The sequence below is a fragment of the Phyllopteryx taeniolatus genome, chromosome 3, assembly GCF_024500385.1.
Source record: "Phyllopteryx taeniolatus isolate TA_2022b chromosome 3, UOR_Ptae_1.2, whole genome shotgun sequence".
NCBI classification, from domain to species: Eukaryota; Metazoa; Chordata; class Actinopteri; order Syngnathiformes; family Syngnathidae; genus Phyllopteryx; species Phyllopteryx taeniolatus.
Genome location: NC_084504.1, coordinates 2532870 through 2555736, shown reverse-complemented (window position 1 = coordinate 2555736; position 22867 = coordinate 2532870). Strand labels below are relative to the sequence as shown.

Below are 22867 nucleotides of genomic sequence, written 5' to 3'. Positions count from 1 at the left end.
GCTGTCACAACCACATTTGACTGTTGAGCGATGCACAACCTTCAATCCAGCCACACTAATACCCTTACTTGATGAAGGCACGCAGCATGATTGACAGGAATTGGCTGAACAAGCTGCTGAATTAGTAGCATTAACCGAGGCATGCAAACTAATGATAAATAAAGATGGTACAATCTATACTGATAGCCAATATGAGTATTCCACAACAAGACCGTAATTATTGTGAAAAACAAAGTGCAAAACTACAAAATGAAATTTACATTAGCACAGGAAAAAAAAAAAAAAAACCCTATTCAAATGGGCTGCTATATTGAGCCATGCTGTGTCACATGTCTCAACCGGAGGGATGGTGGCACAGATAGATTGACACTTTACAGCCCTAAAAAAAAAAATAGCAGAAAGAAACACGTGGGTTCATTTAACACACTGTAAAAGAGTCATTTCAGCTGAGTACTCAAATAGGGAAGGTGAGCAAAAGTCTGATAACGGAGCGGGAGCAGATGTGTAGATTCTGAAAACGCTTGCTGGTCAGTGAAGAAAAAAGACACCAACCCTTTTAGTGAGAACTCAGCAGAAAGGCACACCCACGTTGGTTATGAGATTCGATAAATTGTTACGTAGCAACTTTGGCTACTATGATGTTGGTTTTGTTTTTGTGGTACATGGGACGTCGGTGCCTTTTCAGAGGGGCGTGTATAGCACTTGTGCGTTTGTTATAATTGAGTTTAGATATGCATATTTTGCAAGTGGCCATGCTCCTGGTCTCATTTATAGTAAAATAACTTCACACTCTTGAGGCACCTCTGGTAGTTTGCCGAGCGAACGCAAAACCTGTTGATTTCAGCGTCAATGTTGTTAATGCCAAAACACGTGAGTGGCAATTAATCAACTTCAAGCCATATTCGTCGTAGCGCAGTGGTAAAGCCAACGCTTCGACTGGTCGGTTCAACCCCTAATGGCAAGGTGCCACAGGCACAGATTCACAGACTAGTTGGTTTGTAATTTGGCAGCTTGTTGCTGAAGTGCCATCGCCATGAGTAGAAATCCAAACAATGCTTTTAGGGGCATATTCTCCAGGACCAGGGAGACCAAAATATTGCTTGCGCTCCCACCAGGAAAATGTCTGGGAGACATCTCCAGACGCGTGACAATAAATTCACCCAGACGTTGCTGTTAATAGACCTATATACAGTATATATATTCTTTAAATAAATATAGAACGTAGGGTATATCATGTGTGCGTCCTCCGCCAGACACCAGGACAGTCCTCTCATTAGGAAAAGGCTTTAACATCCAAAAAAATTACTCGCTTGCGTGTGGCGGTAGTACTGTTAATGGGCAACGTTGATCAACAGCTGCCTCTCTCGCTTTGCTATTGATGGCCCGACTGCTGACAGTCCAAACGTGTTCACTCATAAGCACCGTATTATGATTAAATTACATGTATTGCACAGTATATTTTAGGAACAATACAAAAACACATGCTACAAGTAGCCTGTTAGACGAGCGAGCTTGCCAGTTATTGAAGCCACCCTGAGACTTCAATGAGTCACGCCTCATGGGCAGTTGCGCACATATTCGGCCAGTATGCACGGGGGTGGTGGGCGGTTGTCAGAAGTCATACAGGAGAATCGGCGCACCTTTACAGCACGCAAGCCAGGTGTGTAAAAAGAAGACTTAGGCACAAATTTCAAGGTGATAAGAATCTAGGAGAAGCGGCAGTTTTGAGTCTTAAATTATTTAGTATAAATTATACAGTATATACATCATTTTCAATTGAAAATAGTTTTACACTCCAGTCAAATTTTACATTCTAAGTCACTCTGTAACTCATCAGTTTTGACACATTTTAGCCCATTAAAAACAATTACATCTACCGCTTGTTATTAATCTACATTAAGTCAAAAACAACCTTGGCGTATACTATAGAGTTCGGAGAGAGGTGAGGAGCTAACCTGATAAATTCTGACTGATCTGGGTCATAAAGAGACATGAGCAGCTCAGCATCTTCTCCAATGTTGCACACAAAGTTTTTCAGGTTCATGAGGAGACTATAGGTGTGGACAGTACTAAACAGAGCCTGGCGCCTCATTTCCAGATTTTGTAACCGTGTCTGTAAAAAACAAACAAACAAACAAAAAAAAATAACCCACAGATATTAGCTAAAACACAATCTTTCTACAGCTCTAGAGACAAATATTATCGTCAAAAAATGCTCATGCCTTCTCCTCTTGTATCCTGTCATCAACACTACGGGAAGCAGTCTCATGGGCACGGAACAGACTGACAGTGCTTGTGCAGTCAGGATCCAGTGTGTTTCCTGCTTCATCTCGCACAACCAGATCCAACCCCAGAATCCTGAGCAGCACAGTACCAAATGGGTTAATAGATTATCATAGCGCTATGAATCAAGCATATAAACTTTACAATAGTGTCAAAGGGCCACATTATTGTAGGACAGTAATTCAACATGATTCATACCGGTTGCCATAGTCTATCTTGGCAGTGACTTTCTTTTTTAGTTCTACAAGGTCATCCTTGGGTAGTGTTCCAGACACTATCTGTGATCGATACTCTATAAGACTGTAGGCCATCTGCTGAACACTCCGGAACTGGGAGGCTTTGTTCGCCTGTCAGACAAAAATTTATGAACTTGTAACATTGCAACTTTCAAAGCACCAAAATGATCGTCTACGTCTCTAAAAAAAAAATTATATTTATAGGTATTTACTCTCAGTGCACACAAATGTGTGCAGAAAGAGACAGCGTACAGTGCACCTACCACAAAGAGCTTGTGCCATATCTGCGCCCATTCCCTCAGAGTAGCCCCGAGCTCCTGCACCAGTGGTAAATCTGCTGGAATAATTATTTCCTGCTGGCTATCAGCCACAAAAGCAGAATAATAGGATATTGGAAAAGTGGCTCATTACTCAGAGAGCATATGGTAAAAATTGAACAGGCACAGGAGTATTTGTATACATGATCAATAGATGGTTTCCTTTCACAGCCAAGAAAAGCACTTCTGAACCTACAGTTAAGATAAATGCACTTATATGTCACTGGCGGTGCGGCAAACAAAAACCAAGTGTCTGATTACATAGTTACATGTTTACTGAAAGGTTATCTTACCCTATTCCCTCAACTGAAGCCTCCTTTAAGTGGATGTAAGAAGATGGAAAAATTCCCTGAGGGAAAGAATCAAACACTTTTATGATCCCAAAATAATAGAAAAACAATTCAACATACTTTCATTTCATCTAAACAACGGTCACCGCCACTACTCAAAAGTAATTCTCTTATCTCTCTGCCCTGTACATTTTCATCCCGATGTTTGCACTTCCCTCGTCACTAAAGCTTGACTTTGAACCAATCCGTATACCGTAGTCTAGTAGCCAACTAGATGAACCTGTAAATGTAGAGTACACCAGTTTTATTGCAGGCGTGAAGTATGGGTCCCTAGTATAAAGAAACTGACAGATGCTAATTTGCATATGTTGAGCAATTTTCATAAATAGTATTATTAGCTTCAGTGTCCATTTTGACTTGAGTGGTTTTAGAGCAGTGATTCTCCACTGATGGTTCGGGACTCAAAAGTGGGTTGTGGACCCATTTTGGGTAGGTCGCGAACCGCTAGTAAAACAAATTACACGTATTCCTATTCAGATTTTGTTGGTACAGCAATCAAAAGCCCATATGGAACATGGTAGGAATGTGACAAGAAATGTTTCTTCCTTGCGCTCTAGCCACTAGTTTACTCTGTAAACAAATAATGTGTTTTCATGGGCTAAAAAATCTTTACTGTTGTTAACTTCGTGAAAATTGGGTCGCAACTTTGCAATAGTGCGAAAATGCAGGTCATTGGGTGACAACAGTTGAGAACCACTGTTTTAGAGGATGCTGATTTAAAGACCCAGTAAAATGACGAGTAAAAGAAGTCTTGTAAATTTTAGACACCACAGAGAAGAATCTTGTTAACAAGTGTGTCAAATTTGAATTTGTGGATTTGCTACAAACCCAGCTGCTGGCGGGCTGACGTGGGGCAGCGGAGTATGGTACGCCACCGCCTTGCTCCAAGCGCCGGCGAGCGTGGGTGCACACGACAGAGAAACTAGCACAAATAACACTTCAGAGAAGATGCGTGTTTGGGGGGGTTGTAGGCATTGCTTGATGGTCAACTGCACATTGTATTGGAAGAAATGGACTAACTTCCATCCATCCATCCATCCATTTTCTGAGCCGCTTCTCCTCACTAGGGTCGCGGGCGTGCTGGAGCCTATCCCAGCTGTCATCGGGCAGGAGGCGGGGTACACACTGAACTGGTTGCCAGCCAATCGCAGGGCACATAGAAACAAACAACCATTCGCACTCACAGTCATGCCTACGGGCAATTTGGAGTCTCCAATTAATGCATGTTTTTGGGATGTGGGAGGAAACCGGAGTGCCAGGAGAAAACCCACGCAGGCACGTGGAGAACATGCAAACTCCACACAGGCGGGACCGGGGATTGAACCCGGGTCCTCAGAACTGTGAGGCTGACGCTCTAACCAGTCGGCCACCGTGCCGCAGGACTAAGTTATTATCAATAAAGAAGTGGCAAGTGTGCTAAATAGCCACTGGATGGAAGGAAGGCACTTAATACTTATGTAGTGGGGAAGGGGCGACTCATGCCAGAGGCCCAAGGCCATACCTGGGCACAATATAATATAAATAAATCAATGAAATAAATATTTATAACAAACATATACTAATTCATTTATAAAACTATATTTGCTATTGTAATTTATTCATGAAAAATCTAATTGTGTATTGAACCGTAGGTCAGCTATCGAGATACAAATCAAATCTGAACTTTGGTGTATCATCATAGCCAACATTAAGTCTCTTTTTACTTTTATACGAATATTAAAGGTGAAAGAAAAAGTGTTTGTTCGCTGAATTTCGACGTGAAAGTCAAAATGACTTAAAAGTCTACAATTTGACACTTAATGTCACCTTTTTCCAATTGGAATCTCAACACAGCAGAATTTGTTTCAAAATGTTGAAATTTAAATGGAAATTTAGAGAAAGTACGGCTTCATGTTGACTTGGCATGACAATGTCAAAATTCAATTGTCAATCTGGATGATTCTGACAACTACTTATATGCTAATTGTGCAAATCATGCCAATTTTTAGAATGAAAATTAGCATTTCTGTAAAATGAGAACCCATACCTTCACATTTGTGAAGTAAAACCTTAGTGTACTTAACATTTCTAGACTCACAGGAGAGCTCTATGGGCTGGCTACCAGACTATTACGAGACATACAATCGTAAATATACTTGTCCCCTTAATAAGAGCTTATAATTACGGAAAAAGATCTTGGAGAATATTTTGGCATGATAAAAGGGCCATTCATTTTCCAGCCCTCGTTATTATGAGAAAAATGATGTGCTAATGATACCCATACCTTATGCGATTTCTCTCGTAGTGTGTATCCCCGATACCAGCCTGAAGAGATTTAAATTAATAAAGAATCATGTTACACTGAGGGGAGAGAGACAATGACGGTGGGAGTAATGACGATCTCGGCTTCAGCAGCACAATGTGGAAGAATGCATGGTCATTTTCAGTATTACACAGAACATATTTAATGACAGTTAGCTTAACATCTAGTCTTATTTCCTGCAGCAGCTTGCTGAGAGATGGAAAAGACAGATGTGTCAGGGCCTTCTGCATATTCGATTTCACTCACCTTCCAATTTTTCGAGTATGTGCACAGTGTCCCCAACCTGCAAACATAGTTCCAGCTCACCACTGGGATCATAATTGTAGATGGCTAAAACGACAGAACAAAAGATGGATCAAATTAAAACGCCCTTTGTAAAAGAGTGAGCATCTATCATTGTGATCTTTTGATTTATTTCCTCTCCTTCCCTCTCCTAACAGCAAACTGTGATGTTGAAGCCATTTTGTAATCGCAATCATGCCTTAATTTAACAGTCTAGTGAAGAGACTGTGCAGAATGGTGGCAGGTAGCTTGAGCCGATGCTCAAAACACTGTGACTTAATGACCTCATTATTTCTGTTGGTCAATATTTACACCCTGTAGGTTCCGTTTCTCCCAGCTAACTTGCTCATGAACCCTAAACTTTCCTATAATCACTCTGCTCAACTGTTACCCTGTAGTTGACCCTGTCTGTCCTTTTTAAACCACCACTGTTACATAGTTATGGGCACAATCAAGTGAGAATTCATGCGCAGGCAAATAGATACACGTATAAGCAGATTTAAAGCACAAACCATAGCACAGATATTTGTCATGACTCAAGGTGCTGCAAGAGCATGCCACCTGTCAAGCACACAGAACTATGAGCGGGTATCTGACCTAACTTGCATGTGCTGGAGGCTAAATTTCACGGCATGCTTTGACTGGCATAAGTCGTCACACTTTAGTCTGAAGACCAAAACTTGACAGAACACTGAAGATTCCATTCTTCTCTCACAGTGAGAGTTTTAAAACCTTTACACAGAGAGATCTCTGAGGCAAATAAGTTCTAGAGTGTTTGTGGCCCCAGCTCCTGGAATCTTATAATATATTAGTATTATCTTTTAGGACATGCATGACTGCCAATGATGTCAGTACGATACTTCTAGATGACTAAAATGTCCTTACACTTTTGACAAAGCCATTCTATAGTGAGTTTAAGTCTTTAGGGATAACAACACACCATAGTAGGAACTGCATCCCATTAATCTCATCTTCTTTAAGAATGCATTAATGCAAGTTGAATGAGTTGAGATGCAAAATGACAATTACTGTGTTTACATGCACAAACTATTTGGGTGAATAAAATAATAATAATATATGAATAAGAATTATTTTCACTTCACACTTTTTCCTCTGACATCCTAAGTTGGCATGCTCTGGGTGCAATTTGATCTTTGTCCAAACTACTGTATGTCTGCCTCCACGATACGAGGTGGCAATGATGACCCTTTAGCTCATTTAGCTGTGGGGGTTCAACAATTGCTTCTTGCCAATTGGCACAAGCCGAATTGTGAAAGGGATGACTGTAAAGCTCTGTACAACTCATATTTAAGGCAACATATTCATTTTTGCACTAATCAGATGGTCCCAGCCAGCAAGAATTTACGACACCGAAAACCGGCATAAAACCAACCTGTGTTCTACATTTGGCCCGGTAATAGAGCTGTCACGATCGAGTATTTTTAGAATTATTTTATTCCCCTCCTGGACCTGTCACCTTATCGTGGTGGAGGGGTTTGTGTGTCCCAATGATCCTTGGAGCTAAGATGTCTGGGGCTTTTTGGCCCTGGCAGGGTCACCCGTGGCAAACAGCTACTAGGTGAGGGACCACTCAAAGCATGGCTCAAAGACCCCCTATGAAGATAAACATTATTGAATCTCGTTTTCCCTTGCCCCGGACGCGGGTCACCGGGGCAGGTGGGGCTCGAAGTCGAGCGCCTGGTGGCCGGGCCTGCACCTATGGGGCATATCCCGAAAAGGCAATGTGGCTTCCCATGGGCTCACCACCTGTGAGAGGGGCCAAGGGGGTCGGGTGCTGTGTGAGCTGTGCAGAGGCCGAAGGGGACCTTGTCAGTCGGAACCCTGGCTACAGAAAGCTGGCTCTAGGGTCATGGAACATCACCTCTCTGGCAGGGAAAGAGCCTGAATTGGTGTGCAAGGTCGAAAAATTCCGACTGGACATAGTTGGGCTCATCTCAACACGCAGCTTGGGCTCTGGTACCAGTCTTTTCGAGAGGGGTTGGAATCTCTTCCACTCTGGAGTTGCCCACAGTGAGAGGTGCCAAGCAGGTGTGGGCAAACTGATTGCCCGTGCCTGTACGTTGGGGTTCACCTGGTTAAGTGTATTTAATCATGTATTAAGGAGCTGTTGCTACCATCAGTCTCACTGAGCTAACAACCCACATAGAACACAGTATCAAAGAACTCTGCTGACACACAGGAAGAAAGCAAACGTAATGAGAGGGATGACGCAAACATGTATCCTACAGCATGTGTCCTAATGTCTCACTATGGTACAAGTAGAATAGTAAGTTACAGATATATGAAAAATGGTTTTGCAATGCCCACAGTTCCTTTTTGTTATACCATCATATCGAAACCATCACAATCAGTGGACATTTTATTTTTACATTTCATAGTTGGTTCAATAATTTCCCTTTTATTTTCTGGTGTGAGAAACACTGAGGGCGGTTTTCTTTTAATATACATTCTGATATCATTTGTTCCACCATGATAAGGAATATCACCCGCAAGACCAGGTCCAACATTTACAAAATAATGATACAGTGGGTACGGAAATTATTCAGACATCCATAAATGTTTCACTCTTTGTTATATTGCATCCATTTGCTAAAATCATTTAAGTTCATATTTTATACTCAATGTCCACACAGCACCCCATTTTGACAGATTTATTAAAAAAGAAAAGCTGAAATATCACACAGCCATAAGTATTCAGGCCCTTTGCTCAGTATTTAGTAGAAGCACCCTTTTGAGCTAATACAGTCTTTTGGGGAATGATGCAACAAGTTTTTCACACCTGGATTTGGGGATCATCTGCCATTCCTCCTTGCAGATCCTCTCCAGTTCTGTCAGGTTGCCTGGTGAACGTTGGAGAACAGCCATTTTCAGGTCTCTCCAGAGATGCTCAATTGGGTTTAAGTCAGGGCTCTGGCTGGGCCATACAAGAACAGTCACAGAGTTGTTCTGAAGCCACTCCTTCATTATTTTAGCTGTGTGCTTAACATCATTGTCTTGTAGGAAAGTGAACCTTCGGCCCAGTCTGAGGTTCTGAGCACTCTGGAGAAGGTTTTTGTCCAGGATATCCTTGTACTTGGCTGCATTCATCTTTCCTTCGATTGCAACCAGTCATCCTGTCCCTGCAGCTGAAAAACACCCCCACAGTATGATGCTGTCATCACCTTGCTTCACCGTTGGGACAGTATTGGACAGGTGCGTGGTTTTCAACACATAATGCTTAGAATTAAGGTCAAAAAGTTCTATCTTGGTCTTATCAGACCAGAGAATATTATTTCTCACCATCTTGAAGTCCTTCAGGTGTTTTTTTAGCAAACTCATTGCGGGCTTTCATGTCTCTTGCACTGAGGAGAGGCTTTCGTCGGGCCACTCTGCCATAAAGCCCCGACTGGTAGAGGGCTGCAGTGAGGGTTGTCTTTCTATAACTTTCTCCCATCTTCCGACTGCATCTCTGGAGCTCAGCCAAAGTGATCTTTGGGTTCTTCTTTACCTCTCTCACCAAGGCACTTCTCCGATTACTCAGTTTGGCCGAACAGCCAGCTCTAGGAAGGGTCCTGGTCGTCCCAAACGTCTTCCATTTAAGGATCATGGAGGCCCCGTGCTCTTAGGAACCTTAAGTGTAGCAGAATTTTTTTTGTAACCTTGGCCAGATCTGTGCCTTGCCACAATTCTGTCCCTGAGCTCTTCAGGCAGTTCCTTTGATCTCATGATTCTCATTTCCTCTGACATGCACTGTGAGCTGTAAGGGCTTATATAGACAGGTGTGTGGCTTTCCTAATCAAGTCCAATCAGTACAATCAAACACAGCTGGATTCCAATGGTGTACAACCATCTCAAGGATGATCAGAAGAAATGGACAGCTCCCAAGTTAAATATATGTGTGTCACGGAAAACGGTCTGAATACTTATGGCTGAGTGATAGTTCAGTTTTTCATTTTTAATAAATCTGCAAAAAATTCAACAATTCTGAAATTTGGAAAAAAATTTACTTAATTGATTGTAGCAAATGGCTGCAATATAACAAAGAGTGAAATATTTAAGGGGGTCTGAATACTTTTCGTACCCACCGTATATGCTATTTGCTACAACATTCATTTCTTTTACCTCCTTGTCATTGACAATAAAGTAGTTGGGATAACTTGCCTTTGCAGTCCAACTCTTTATTATACCATTTAATGTAGTGACGCACCAAAGTTTCGGCCGCCGAAATGTTTTGGCCGAAAATGGCTCAAAAGTGCATTTTGGGTTATGGACCAAAAACCTTTTATCATTGAAATAAAACGGCCAAAACAGAACGTTGTTATCATGCGAGAAGAAAATGCGGCCAGAGTGCAATATATATATATATTATTTTATTATTTATTATTTTTTATTTATTTATTTTTTATTTATTTTTTTTTTTTTTTTTTTTTTTTAAACGGGACAGCCACACATTGTACAGTCGCCCAACCTCGCTGCTTTCCGCTGTTCGGGTACATAGGGGAATGCTTGTTGCATATTATGCGCCGCCCCAGCTACCAATGAAGTACAGCTCAGGCTAACATGCACTTCGCATCCATTGTCAACACAGCATAAGTCACTAAACATCACCTCCATGGCAGCGAATAAGCTACACTTCTGGTAAATATCGTTATCACGAAGGGAGGACGAGGAATAATTAACAGTAGAGAGACAGGGATGCCATGCTAATTGCTAAGCTGTCTTGACATGAAGTTGCAAAAACACCATAATATGTGATTGGGTGATACAGTACACTTGTCACATAGGTCTGGCTGGAACCACGCTAAGACGAAGAGAATCATAGAAAGGGAGTATGATGTCTCCAGCTAGTTCTATTTTAGAGGGGCAAGGCAAAGAGGGGTGTGCTCCTGTTAGAGCAGACACATATTCTGATTGATTGTGGTTGTTTTTTTATTATTGTGGCCCTTTGGCATCTACACACAACAAAAAAACATGAGGGGAATACAAGTAATCCGTAACTGTAGAGTTTGCTGCACGAACGGTTAATGGTTGTGTCGGGAGAAGCAAAGGGGAAAATACGCAGCATTTTCACACACAGCATCAGCACTGGGGCGCCCCAAGGTTGTGTCCTTTCTCCGCAGCTCTTCTCTCTCTACACGAACGACTGCACCTCAGCGAACCCGACTGTCAAACTCCTGAAGTTTGCAGATGACACCACTGTCATCGGCCTCATCAAGGACGGTGACGAGTCTGCATATCGACAGGAAGCGGACCGACTGGAGCTGTGGTGCGGCCGACACAACCTGGAGCTGAACACGCTCAAGACTGTAGAGATGATCGTGGACTTCAGGAGGCATCCTTTGCCACAGCTGCCCCTCACGTTGTCCAGCTGCCTTGTGTCAACCGTCGAGACCTTCAAGTTCCTGGGAATTACATTCTCTCAGGACCTGAAGTGGGCGACCAACATCAACTCCGTCCTCAAAAAGGCCCAGCAGAGGATGTACTTCCTGCGGCTTCTGAGAAAGCACGGCCTGCCACCAGAGCTGCTGAGACAGTTCTACACAGCAGTCATCGAATCAGTCCTGTGTTCTTCCATCACAGTCTGGTTTGGTGCTGCTACAAAAAAGGACAAACTCCGACTGCAACGGACAATCAAAACTGCTGAAAGGATTGTCGGTACCCCCCTACCCACCATTGAGGACTTGCACGCTGCCAGAACAAAGACAAGGGCGTGCAAAATCCTCTCGGACCCTCCGCACCCCAGTCACCAGCTCTTCCAGCTCCTTCCCTCAGGTAGGCGCTACCGATCAATGCAAACTAGAACTAGTAGACATTCCAACAGCTTCTTCCCTCTTGCGATCAACTTCTTAAACACCTAACCTATAATTCCATTACAACAAGCTGGCAATTTTTTGACTTGAGTTCGTTGTCACATTTCTGTGGGGCCAATTATGTATTACTCGTGCACTCACTGTAGTTGTCTCGCCATGCTGCACTATTTGCATATACTGGCCACTCATGCCAGAGTAGCATCTGCTCCATTTGCACACTGATTGAGGAGTATCTGTAACATTTGCACAACCAACATTGTCCCAGATTATCGCACTACTCGTCACTTTAAACCGCATACAATCCTTGAAGTCTCAGCGTCCTTTGCACAATGGTCATTGCACCGGACTATTGCCATATTAGTCATTCATACTGCTCTAAGTGCTAGAGGACTCTGCATCTTTTTGCACAATTGTTTTTTGTCAATGTCTTTATGTCTCCAAAGTGTTCTGTAAATTGACTGTCTGTTGTACTAGAGCGGCTCCAACTACCGGAGACAAATTCCTTGTGTGTTTTCGACATACTTGGCAAATAAAGATGATTCTGATTCAAAGACCGCTCATACAAGAGGATAATTCAACTTGGCCAGAAAAATGTCAATAAACTAAACGTTAATAGCTACAAACGTAAACAATGTTGGCTTTCTAACCAGCATTATAGCGGAGAGTAACCAACTTTGAAAAGGAAAATAGCAGGCAAATTAATAGGTGTCTAGAGAGAAAACACTGTAATACACGATAATGTGAGACAGCCAGACAGGGACTAGAACTGGAAACGGCGAATGAATTAGTATGTCACTGGTAGTCCGCTACGTCACTTGAGAAAAAGGGCCCAAAAATGGAATCCATCCATCCATTTTCTGAGCCGCTTCTCCGCACTAGGGTCGCGGGCGTGCTGGAGCCTATCCCAGCTATCATCAGGCAGGAGGCGGGGTACACCCTGAACTGGTTGCCAGCCAATCGCAGGGCACATACAAACAAACAACCATTCGCACTCACATTCACACCTACGGGCAATTTAGAGTCGTCAATTAACCTACCAAGCATGTTTTTGGGATGTGGGAGGAAACCGGAGTGCCCGGAGAAAACCCATGCAGGCACGGGGAGAACATGCAAACTCCACACAGGCGGGGCCGGGGATTGAACCCCGGTCCTCAGAACTGTGAGGCAGACGCTCTAACCAGTCGTCCACCGTGCCGCCAAATTTAAAAGTACATTAATATAATAAATATTTATAATATAACCGTGATTAGTGCCACAATGGGGAAATTTGCTTTGTTTCAGAAGCAACAGTGGATAGAGGGAATAAAAAAATATCATGCAAGACATTTGTGTGCAACTTCTCCGCCATTACGAGGTTGATGCAATAAATACATTAAAATAGCTAATATTGAAGCCATAATGGATTAACGATTACGATTATAGTAATTATTATGTTGTGCAATTGAAGAGTATGCAGAATTATTTATATCCTATTACTTAATATACAGAACTGCTATAACTGTCCCGTGGTAAAGTTGACTGATGAAGTTTACATGATTCAAAAAATATAGAAATTCAGACAAATTGTTCTGGAGGTGAATTTCTGGAGCCATGAATGCAATTCTATTAATAATTGGCATAGTAATTTCTTTCTGCGTTTCGGCTTTCGGCCTTGGGTTGCTCATATTCGGTTTTGTCAAGAATTTTAACTTCAGTGCATCACCAGTCATCATCATCATCATCATCACGAATGCATCACCATTTCTATCATCATTTAGTATTTTCCCGTGATATTATTCCTTACTGACTCTAAAACAATGAATTTATTTTTATACACTTCATATTTATTTTCTGCCTGTTCAATTTTCTTTCTTATGAAATCTCTGTAAGATGTTTTTTTTTTTCTTTTTGGTAACCCGTGGTATATACACTGGAAATGCAAACAAAGAACCTGTAAACAATACCTCTCTCTGCTGTGCTCTAATGCTGGATGGAAATTGTGATCTTGTGTCAAATTCCCTTTCATAGGTTGTTTAAGCTCCACTGGCCACAGCTCCCATACACCTACATTAGATATGCTGTAATAATATCAAATGAAATCTCTTCTTTCATCTATAATGTAGATCCCGAAATCAAGCAAGATCTGACTAATCAGATAATAACAAGCTGTTGGTGAAGGTCTGATGCCTTTTTGGGATTGAGAATAATTTTAAGCAATTCCTGTCCTTTTTTCTTTTTATTTTTTGGTGCAAAGGTCAGGTGAACAGCACTGACTACAGAATCAAGAAGAGCAGTACCTTTGAAAGTCAGTTGATATACTTAAACATACAATTAGGGGAAGATGTGTTGAGCTTGAACAGCCAGCGGGAATGTGGACGACACAAACACTTTCTACAGAAGAAGTAATTATGCTGATGGAGAAGGACTCCTCACTCGGACAACAGTTGCAAGAGATTTGCTTTGAGGGTGTAGGACGAGCTACATTCACACACTCACGGGTATCAAGGCCACACCTTTATAAAGCTACAAGCAGCGAGAGGTAAAGTCCAAGCGTTGACAAAGAACAGTGGCGAACAAATGCAAACTCTTTCCTAATGTGCCACATGTTTAAACGACTACAGTCCCTCTTGTTGCCCTTTTGTGTCTCCCTGTAAGGAGCCCCAGAGGGGCATTTCAACCAAATATAAAAATCCATGTTTATATTATTTACTTCCATGTCGGCTCAGGGAGATTATATACAAGAATGGTTGGCAATGCCCACTGAAATGCTGAATCCTTCTCCAAAGCGCCTTAGGAAACTACAGTAAAGTTCACTTAAGTAACTTGTAAGGGGTTATTTTCATACAACAACAACAACACAGTAGCCAGAATCTAGGCTTTTCGTCCCTTCTTATCGAGGGACGTTTTACTTTTCCTAAGAGTTCACTCGACGAACTTTCAAAGGGCACAACAAACGTGAGCCCACTTGTTTGGAAAACTTACCCACGCCGTACTTCTCCTTCTTAGTGGGAACCCAACGTGTCATGGCGTTGTGGTGGTGGAATACGGAAGAAGAAGAAAAACAAATATATATATATATATCCCTCTAAATCAATAAATAACTATTTACAAAGGATAAATGAGAGCGGGTAGTGCAATTTTCCTGCTCGTCCCGAAGTCTACTACAGTATTTCCGCCATCATGCCTGCTGTGAGGGGAGGGGAGGGCGAGCAAGCTGAGAAACTGGGAGGTGTTTGGGTGGGTCGTGGGGGTCTTTTTTCTTTTTTTATTCTTTTTTTTATAGCTACAACTCCAAAATACAATGCAATAACATGAACATGTATCTATTCGTTGACACTGTTAGGTATTCATTCAATCATACGTTTCTGGTGGTTTGCGTTGTTTTACAAATGTGCTGCATCTTAAGTAATATTTTGACAACGCAATTTAGCAACATAAAAGGGGCGCAATATCAGTATGATGGAGTGCAGTTCAACCCCCTTAATTTACTCAAACTCTAATGATAATAACTTAGCTGTACAGTAGAAAGATGTGAATGGACCCAAGAACGCTGTAGTAATTTTCTAAAGGGAAAACCTTATAAAGTCAGGTGTCAAACTGGTGGCCCGGGGGCCAGATCCGGCCCACCACATCATTTTATGTGGCCCGCGAAAGCAAATCGAAATTGCTAATTGTGTTCTGGTGTAATAGCATTGAGATATTTGCGAGCATTTTTTTTTGTTACCGATCCCCCTTTGAAACGATATGTAATCGTTGAAAAACATGTTCTTATCGGCTTCTGATTTCAAAAGTGGTTATTCGCCAATGTGTTGTGTCTACTGTATGTAATTATATGAGGTAATCTTTCGTTTATATGGGTTCACAGTCGTAGTGGCCCTCCGGGGCAAGTCATAACTACGATGTGGCCCGTGACAAAGATGAGTTTGACACCTCTGGTGTCGTGGTACATTCGTCTGACTTTGGTGCGGGCTGTGTGGGTCCAGTTCCCACTCAGTGGCAGACTGAATGTGAGTGCGAATGGTTGTCCGTGTCTATACATATGTGCCCTGCGACTGACTGGCGACCAGTTCAGGGTGTAGTCTGCCTTTCGCCCGAAGTCAGCTTGGATAGGCTGCAGCGCCCCGTGATCCTGAACAAGATAAGCAGTATTGAGAATGGATGGAGGGATGGAAAATCTTCTAACCCGTCAATGTAAAGGGTTACCAGTAGTTCGATGCAGTGGTGAGCGGTCAGGGCCTGCAAGGGTTTCTCTGTAGACCTAAATACTCATCAGGAGCACTGACCTACATTTACAACCAAAATTGTAATATTTGTTCCATGATCTCATATTCATTTTCCCCCATCAGTCTACTCACTTCATTTCATGGGGGTTTTCTTGAATGCACTCCTTCCATCATATCTGGATGTTATTTCTGAATTTCCGCATTCAGATTTCAGCCTCTATGTGCTGCCATGTTAATCTAATCTGCCCAGGGCCTTCAGATTCAGCAGTGCTGGTTTCTGAGAGTTAATTTATATTAGCAATGAGACTGTTTCTTTAACCAATTTGATTTCAAATTGGCCCTCACTGGATCAACCTGATGTCTATGGAGCCAGTGAGCTGGCCCTCAATGATGTCAGCATTTTTCCATCCTCTGATTCTTTGGTTAGAGCAAAAGGTTCGGTCCCAATTGAAGATTATCAAATGAACAGCCAGTTGCAGAGATTGGCCTTGAGGGTGTAGGACGAGCAGAGCACAATGGTACGATTATCCGGAGCAGTTTCAGGTCTCAGTGCCTTGCTCAACAGCACCTTGACAGCAGAGGTGGGCAGTAACTTTGTTACATTTACTTAAGTTACATTTTGGATAAAATGTACTTGTCAGAGTAGTTTGCCCCACACCTTTTACTTTTACCTGAGTATTTATGTTAAGAAGAATCAATGCTTTTATTCCTTCAGAATGATCGACATGCCGCTTGCTACTTTTATTCATTATTGCGTGCGCACTCGATTTTTACGCTTCCTCTTTGACTTCCACATAGGGCACCATTGCACCAAGCCAACGTGACACACACACGCACACACAATCAATAAGTCTATTCAGCAAACAGTTTCTTCATGAAGTCATTTAAGTGAATAAAGCAAATAGTGTTTCTGTAGGGCCCAATGCATGTGTTGGTGGTTTTTGGACACTTAAAATGGTTGAAATGGTGGCAGGTGTGAGTGAACTCCCATGTATGATTCATTTTTATTTTATTTGTTGTTCATGCGCTTACCAGAAGTTACTCCCCAGTTACTCTTTACTTGAGTAGTTTTTTCACTGAGTACTTTCTTACTCTAACTCAAGTAAATATTTGGAGGACTCTGACTTTGGAGTCATATTATTCTAAAGTAACAGTACTCTTACCTCAGTACAATATTTGGCTACTCTACCCACCTCTGCTTGACAGTGATCAGGAGGCTCGACATTAGATCGATAGATAGACATTATAAAGTGAGAACTTGTTCTATCCACCATTGAGCCAACCATAATGTCATTTTGGATTATTAACATTTAACCATTTAACATTTAAAATGAATAAATGGATCAATAGAGGAAAATGAAGCACTTTGTTTTAATGCAACTCCATATTGTGCATGAACCGTGAAATTCACTAAGTACCCTCACAATTACTCCTCATAGATATCACCCCACACAGCAAATTATAATGTTGAAGACTTTTAATATAATGGAAATTACGTTGAGGCCAAACTGTTGCCCTTTATGCTTCCCTGATGGCATTGGTGTAATTTTAGTGTCACACTATTTAGCTAAGGAGAGTCTATTGAAGCTGTGTAGAAAGGTTATTGTTTTTTTATTTCAAATATCCCTCATAATGACAAACACATGCATGCAGACATGCAAGGGTCTACGGGAAACAGTTAGGCTCCTTGATATAACTGGAAAGACGTTTCCACTGCAACAGTTAATTAGTGAAAGAAGTAATGGAATTGTGGGCAAAACAGTTGTGTTGAACTTGTCTATTATGAGGCTATTTACTAAACACCGCCTCACCATTGCCTGCATATTACAAGACATATTCAACAGTCTTTTCTGTGCTCATTGAAGTAATTTACAGATGTAGGCAGAGTGCTGGTTGACCACTTAGCCTTTTGTTTGCCCGTCATGTGTGTATTTGTTTTTTCCCTGCCGCCAAATGGTGCCGTCAGTAATGTTTAGTCATCCAATGCTTTGTTGTTCTCCCTGACAGGTTAGAGTTCTTTTTCACATCTGTTGAGTGATCTGTCTGCTTTAAAATACAGCCAATCCAATTAGGAAGGTTCTGCATGTTTAAAAGATAAAGTGCCAGGATGCTGTTATTGAATAGACTTGAGCCAATGGACACATGATGGGAAAATATTGCCAAGAAAGCGTAAGCAATTAAGCAAATTAAAAGAACATACCTTGACAATGTATCTAAACAATAATATTTTTTTAATCTGTACAATTTCACTATTAAATACCATAAGACGGAAGCAAAATATTGTGATTGTTGCTGTCAACATTCTTACATTGAATGAACTTACCAGAGCACAATTTTGCCAGAACTGCATTTCTTTGAGTATTATTTTTGAGTACTTTTTTCAAGGGCTAATGCAATATAAACAATTTCTGTGACCTATTTCTGACTGATCTGAAGGTGCTTGCAGACGGTGAGAATTTATTGTGACGGTATATAAAACTGCTCTTACATTTTTCACTTCCAAACTCTTCTTTTCCCACACTCAACCCAAAATGTAAAGATGTGCGTTCATTCAAGAGTGGTTAGGAAAGAAATCGGCAAAAAGGATACAATATTGCCATCACCTGACTCATTTGTGCTATTGCAGAAGTAGATGGTCAATGACGCTTACCGGTACTACTACTTCCTGCCGTTTTTGCTGCAAAGGAAAAAAAAAAAACGCATGGTGTCATTCAGATGCTGGTGCTTACATGACATTCATATTATGACATAATGCATACGTGTTTATGATGGCTCTGTTAGCAATAATGGTGGACAAACTGACAAAAGTCAAAATAACTTGCAAGCATGCAAGCCAAGCTCACTAATGTCACATGGAGTGCTGTATGAAATATCATGAAATAAAATAACTTCCCATCCATTTTCTATAGCATCCTTATTAGGGTAGTTGGTGGGCAGGAGCCTATCCCAGCTGACGGTGGGTGATCATGAAGTAGTAAACCCTACCTATACTGAGCGCCAGCCAATCACAGGGCACACAAACAAACAAGCATTCATACTCATATTCACATTTATGTCCAATATAGAGTCTTCAATTATTATAACAAGCATGTTTTAGGTTTGTGTGATAAACCCTTGCGAGCAAGGGAAGGCCGGAGCCAAGATTGTAACCCTGAACCACAGAAAAGTGAGGCAGACTTGCTAACCATCTGTCAACTGCGCTGGCCCTAAATTGACAAAATTTTCATTTAAAATATATCTCAAAATTCTGCTTGAGGGAAAAACAAAATGTAAAAGAGCAATGTAAGATCACGAGGACAAAAAAAAAGCTTATTAAAAACAAGGTTATCTTGCAGATAAATCAGATGAACCAACACAAATGAACTATAATTGCTATCTTTTGTGCAAGCATATGCAAGTGTGTGTTCAAATAAATTTGTCCCAATTTTGAATCATTGGCTGTGCCTCAGCAGATGGTGCAGTTGTTTTCCAGAGTCGGATTCAAGTGAAAAAAAATGTTGTTATACACTGAACAAAAAAATAAATGCAGCACTTTTTTTTCCTCCCATTTTTCATGAGCTAAACTCAAAGATTTAGATTTTCTATGTACACAAAAGGTCTATTCCTCTCAAATATTTTTCACAAATGTCTGTCTAAATCTGTGTTAGTGGGCACTTCTCTGTTCTGGTGATAGTCAATACACCTCACAGGTGTCATCAAGATGCTAATGAGACAGTATGATTATTGCACAGGTGTGCCTTAGTCTGTCTCACAGATCTCACAGATGTTTTGGGAACATGCAATTGGCATGCTGAGTGCGGGAATTTCTACCAGAGCTGTTGCCTGTGAATCGATTGTTTTCTTTACCATGAAGCATCTCCAAAGGCGTTTCAGATAAATTGGTAGTACATGCAACCAGTCTAAAAACCGCAGACCATGTGTAACCACACCAGCCCAGGACTTCCACATCCAGCATCATCACCTGTAAGGTTTTTGGACAGTGGTTGCAACAATCTGTTTGCGGAACCAAAGACACAAGTAAATCAGAACATTTTAGAGTGGCCTTTTATTGTGGGCAGCCTATGACACACCTGTGCAATAAACATGTCTAATCAGCATCTTGACCTGTGAAGAAGATTCGACAAAGGAGTGCCCAGTAACAAAGATTTAGACAGGCGTGAACAATATTTGACAGAATATTTGAGGTGTGAAAGTGTTTGCCCCCTTCCTGATTTCTTATTTTTTTGCATGTTGTCACATTTAAATGTTTCCCATCATCAACCAAATTGAAATACTAGTCAAAGACAACACAAGTAAACAGCAAATAAAGTTTTGAAATGTTTTATTTTTTATTATTAAGGGAGAAAATAAATCCAAACCTACATGGCCCTGTGTGAAAAAGTGATTGCCCCCTAAACCTAATAACTGGTTGGGCCACCCTTAGCAGCAACAACTGCAATCAAGCGTTAGCGATAACTTGCAAAGAGTCTCTTCCAGCGCTGTGGAGGAATTTTGGCCCACTCATCTTCACAGGAATTGTTGTAATTCGGCCACATTGGCGGGTTTTCGAGCATGAACCGTCTTTTTAAGGTCATGCCACAACATCTCAATAGGATTCAGGTCTGGACTTTGACTAGGCCACTCCAAAGTTTTCATTCTGTTTTTCTTAAGCCATTGAGAGGTGGACTTGCTGGTGTGTTTTGGATCATTGTCCTGCTGCAGAACCCGACTTCGTTTCAGCTTGAGGTCACAAACAGATGGCCGGACATTCTCCTTTAGGATTGTTTGGTAGACACCAGAATTCATGGTTCCATTTATCACAGCGAGTCTTCCAGGCACCCACCTTGTAAAAAGTTCCACTTTTGTCTCATCCGACCACAGAGTATTTTCCCAAAATGCTTGGGGATCATCAAGATGTCTTCTGGTAAAATTGAGACAAGCCTTAATGTTCTTTTTGCTCAGGAGTGGTCTTCATCTTGGAATTCTGCCATGCAGGCCAATTTTGCCCAGTCTCTTTCTTATGATGGAGTCATGAACACTGACCTTAACTGAGGCAAGTGAGGCCTGCATTTCTTTGGATATTGTTCTTGGGTCTTTTGTGAACTCTTGGATGAGTCGTCGCTGCACGCTTGGGGTAATTTTGGTCGGCCGGCCACTCCTGGGAAGGTTCACCACTGTTCTATGTTTTTGCCATTTGTGGATAATGGCTCTCACTGTTGTTCGCTGGAGTCCCAAAGCTTTAGAAATATATTTACGACCTTGTCCACACTGATAGATCCCAATTTCTTTTTTTCTCGTTTTTCCTGAATTTCTTTATGTCTAGATTTAGAGGATATTTTTTTTTGGTCTACTTCATTTTGTCATGCAAGTGATTTCTTGATTGAGAACAGGTGTGGCAGTATGAGGCCTGGCTATGGCTAGAGAAATTAAACTCAGGTATGATAAATCACATTTATGTTTTAACATCCATCCATCCATTTTCTGAGCCGCTTCTTCTCATTAGGGTCGCGGGCGTGCTGGAGCCTATCCCAGCTATCATCGGGCAGGAGGCGGGGTACACCCTGAACTGGTTGCCAGCCAATCGCAGGGCACATACACACAAACAACCATTCGCACTCACAGTCACGCCTACGGGCAATTTAGAGTCGTCAATTAATGCATGTTTTTGGGATGTGGGAGGAAACCGGAGTGCCCGGAGAAAACTCACGCAGGCACGGGGAGAACATGCAAACTCCACACAGGCGGGGCCGGGGATTGAACCCGGGCCCTCAGAACTGTGAGGCTGACGCTCTAACCAGTCGTCCACCGTGCCGCCAATGTTTTAACAGGGGGGGGCAATATGTTTTTGACACAGGGTCATGAAGGTTTGGATTTTTTTTCTCCCTAAATAATAAAAACCTTAATTTAAAAGCTGCATTTACTTGTGTTATCTTTGACTAATATTTACATTTGTTTGATGATGGGAAAAATTTTTGACAAACATAAAATAAATAAAGAAAAGAAAAGAAATAAGGAAGAGGGCAAACACTTTTTCACATGCACCACTGTATGTACATAGACTGGCCGACTGGTTAGAGCGTCTGCCTCACAGTTCTGAGGACCGGGGTTCAATCCCCGGCCCTTCCTGTGTGGAGTTTGCATGTTCTCCCCATGCCTGCGTGGGTTTTCTCCAGGCACTCCGATTTCCTCCCACATCCCAAAAACATGCATGGTAGGTTAATTGACAACTCTAAATTGCCCGTAGGTGTGAATGTGAGTGCGAATGGTTGTTAGTTTGTATGTGCCCTGCGATTGGCTGGCAACCAGTTCAGGGTGTACCCCGCCTCCTGCTCAATGATAGCTGGGATAGGCTCCAGCAGGCCCGCGACCCTAGTGAGGAGAAGCGGCTCAGAAAATGAATGGATGGATGGATGGATAGATTAACCTGTTTCATAATCTGAATTATGATGTTTAGGGTTGCTAGGTTTAGAATGTATCTCCCTTTGTTTTTTTTCCTGCTATGTGGGGCACTGAAGCTCTCGCTCTCTACCATAGCAACACAATGCAGTTGTCTGCCGTTTTTTTAAATCTGCCTAGCAACAAATCTACATTGCTGCACTTGCTGCAAGCTTGATTTTTTTTTTAATTGTGCAGTTTTAGCATGAATCACGTAATAATTTAATAATTTCAATTGCATTTTTCTAAAATAAATTTGATGCACATAAGATAGAACAGTTTATTTTTCTACCATTATTTAGCCAACTGGCTGCCAGTGCCCTACTATTTGTATGTACAATTGTCACTGATAATTAGGTAATAGTCTTATGTGGCAATACTGTTCAGTCAATGCTCCATATTTAGATGGAGACGGCATTTGACTTTCTTTTTTTTTGCTTTTTTTTACCTTTGGTCATAGGTTACTTAATGTTATTAAATAATGGCCAACTGCCATTAATCCTTCCACGCTTCTCTATCTTCACAGATATCACATTTCAAGAGGCTCTCCCTTTGTCTCCACAGCGCCATCTGAATCCACGAGGAATCTTACATCATGTTTAATTGGCACATGAGGCCACAAAAAATCTGGTACATTATGAACAACATACAAAGCACAACACCATCTTTAA

General features: G+C 41.6%; 1 protein-coding gene across 7 annotated transcripts in view; it reads right to left on the bottom strand.

Moving 5' to 3' along the window:
- dock5 (dedicator of cytokinesis 5) overlaps positions 1–14772 on the bottom strand; it is a 66095-nt gene extending 51323 nt beyond the window's left edge. For 4 of the 7 annotated variants that reach the window (XR_009787577.1, XR_009787579.1, XR_009787578.1 and 1 more), the window contains exons 1-8: positions 14542–14772; positions 5735–5818; positions 5450–5490; positions 3130–3185; positions 2783–2879; positions 2482–2630; positions 2223–2358; positions 1956–2113 (exon numbers count right to left, since the gene is read on the bottom strand). Coding sequence is in view for 4 of the 7 variants with exons in the window: in XM_061766421.1 (XP_061622405.1) it covers positions 1956–2113; positions 2223–2358; positions 2482–2630; positions 2783–2879; positions 3130–3185; positions 5450–5490; positions 5735–5818; positions 14542–14584 (764 nt within the window). In the remaining 3 variants the exon portion in view is untranslated. The remainder of the gene's footprint in view (positions 1–1955; positions 2114–2222; positions 2359–2481; positions 2631–2782; positions 2880–3129; positions 3186–5449; positions 5491–5734; positions 5819–14541) is intronic. The other 3 variants (XM_061766418.1, XM_061766419.1, XM_061766420.1) reach the window with 1 other exon arrangement.
- Between the last annotated feature and the right edge of the window lie 8095 nt (positions 14773–22867).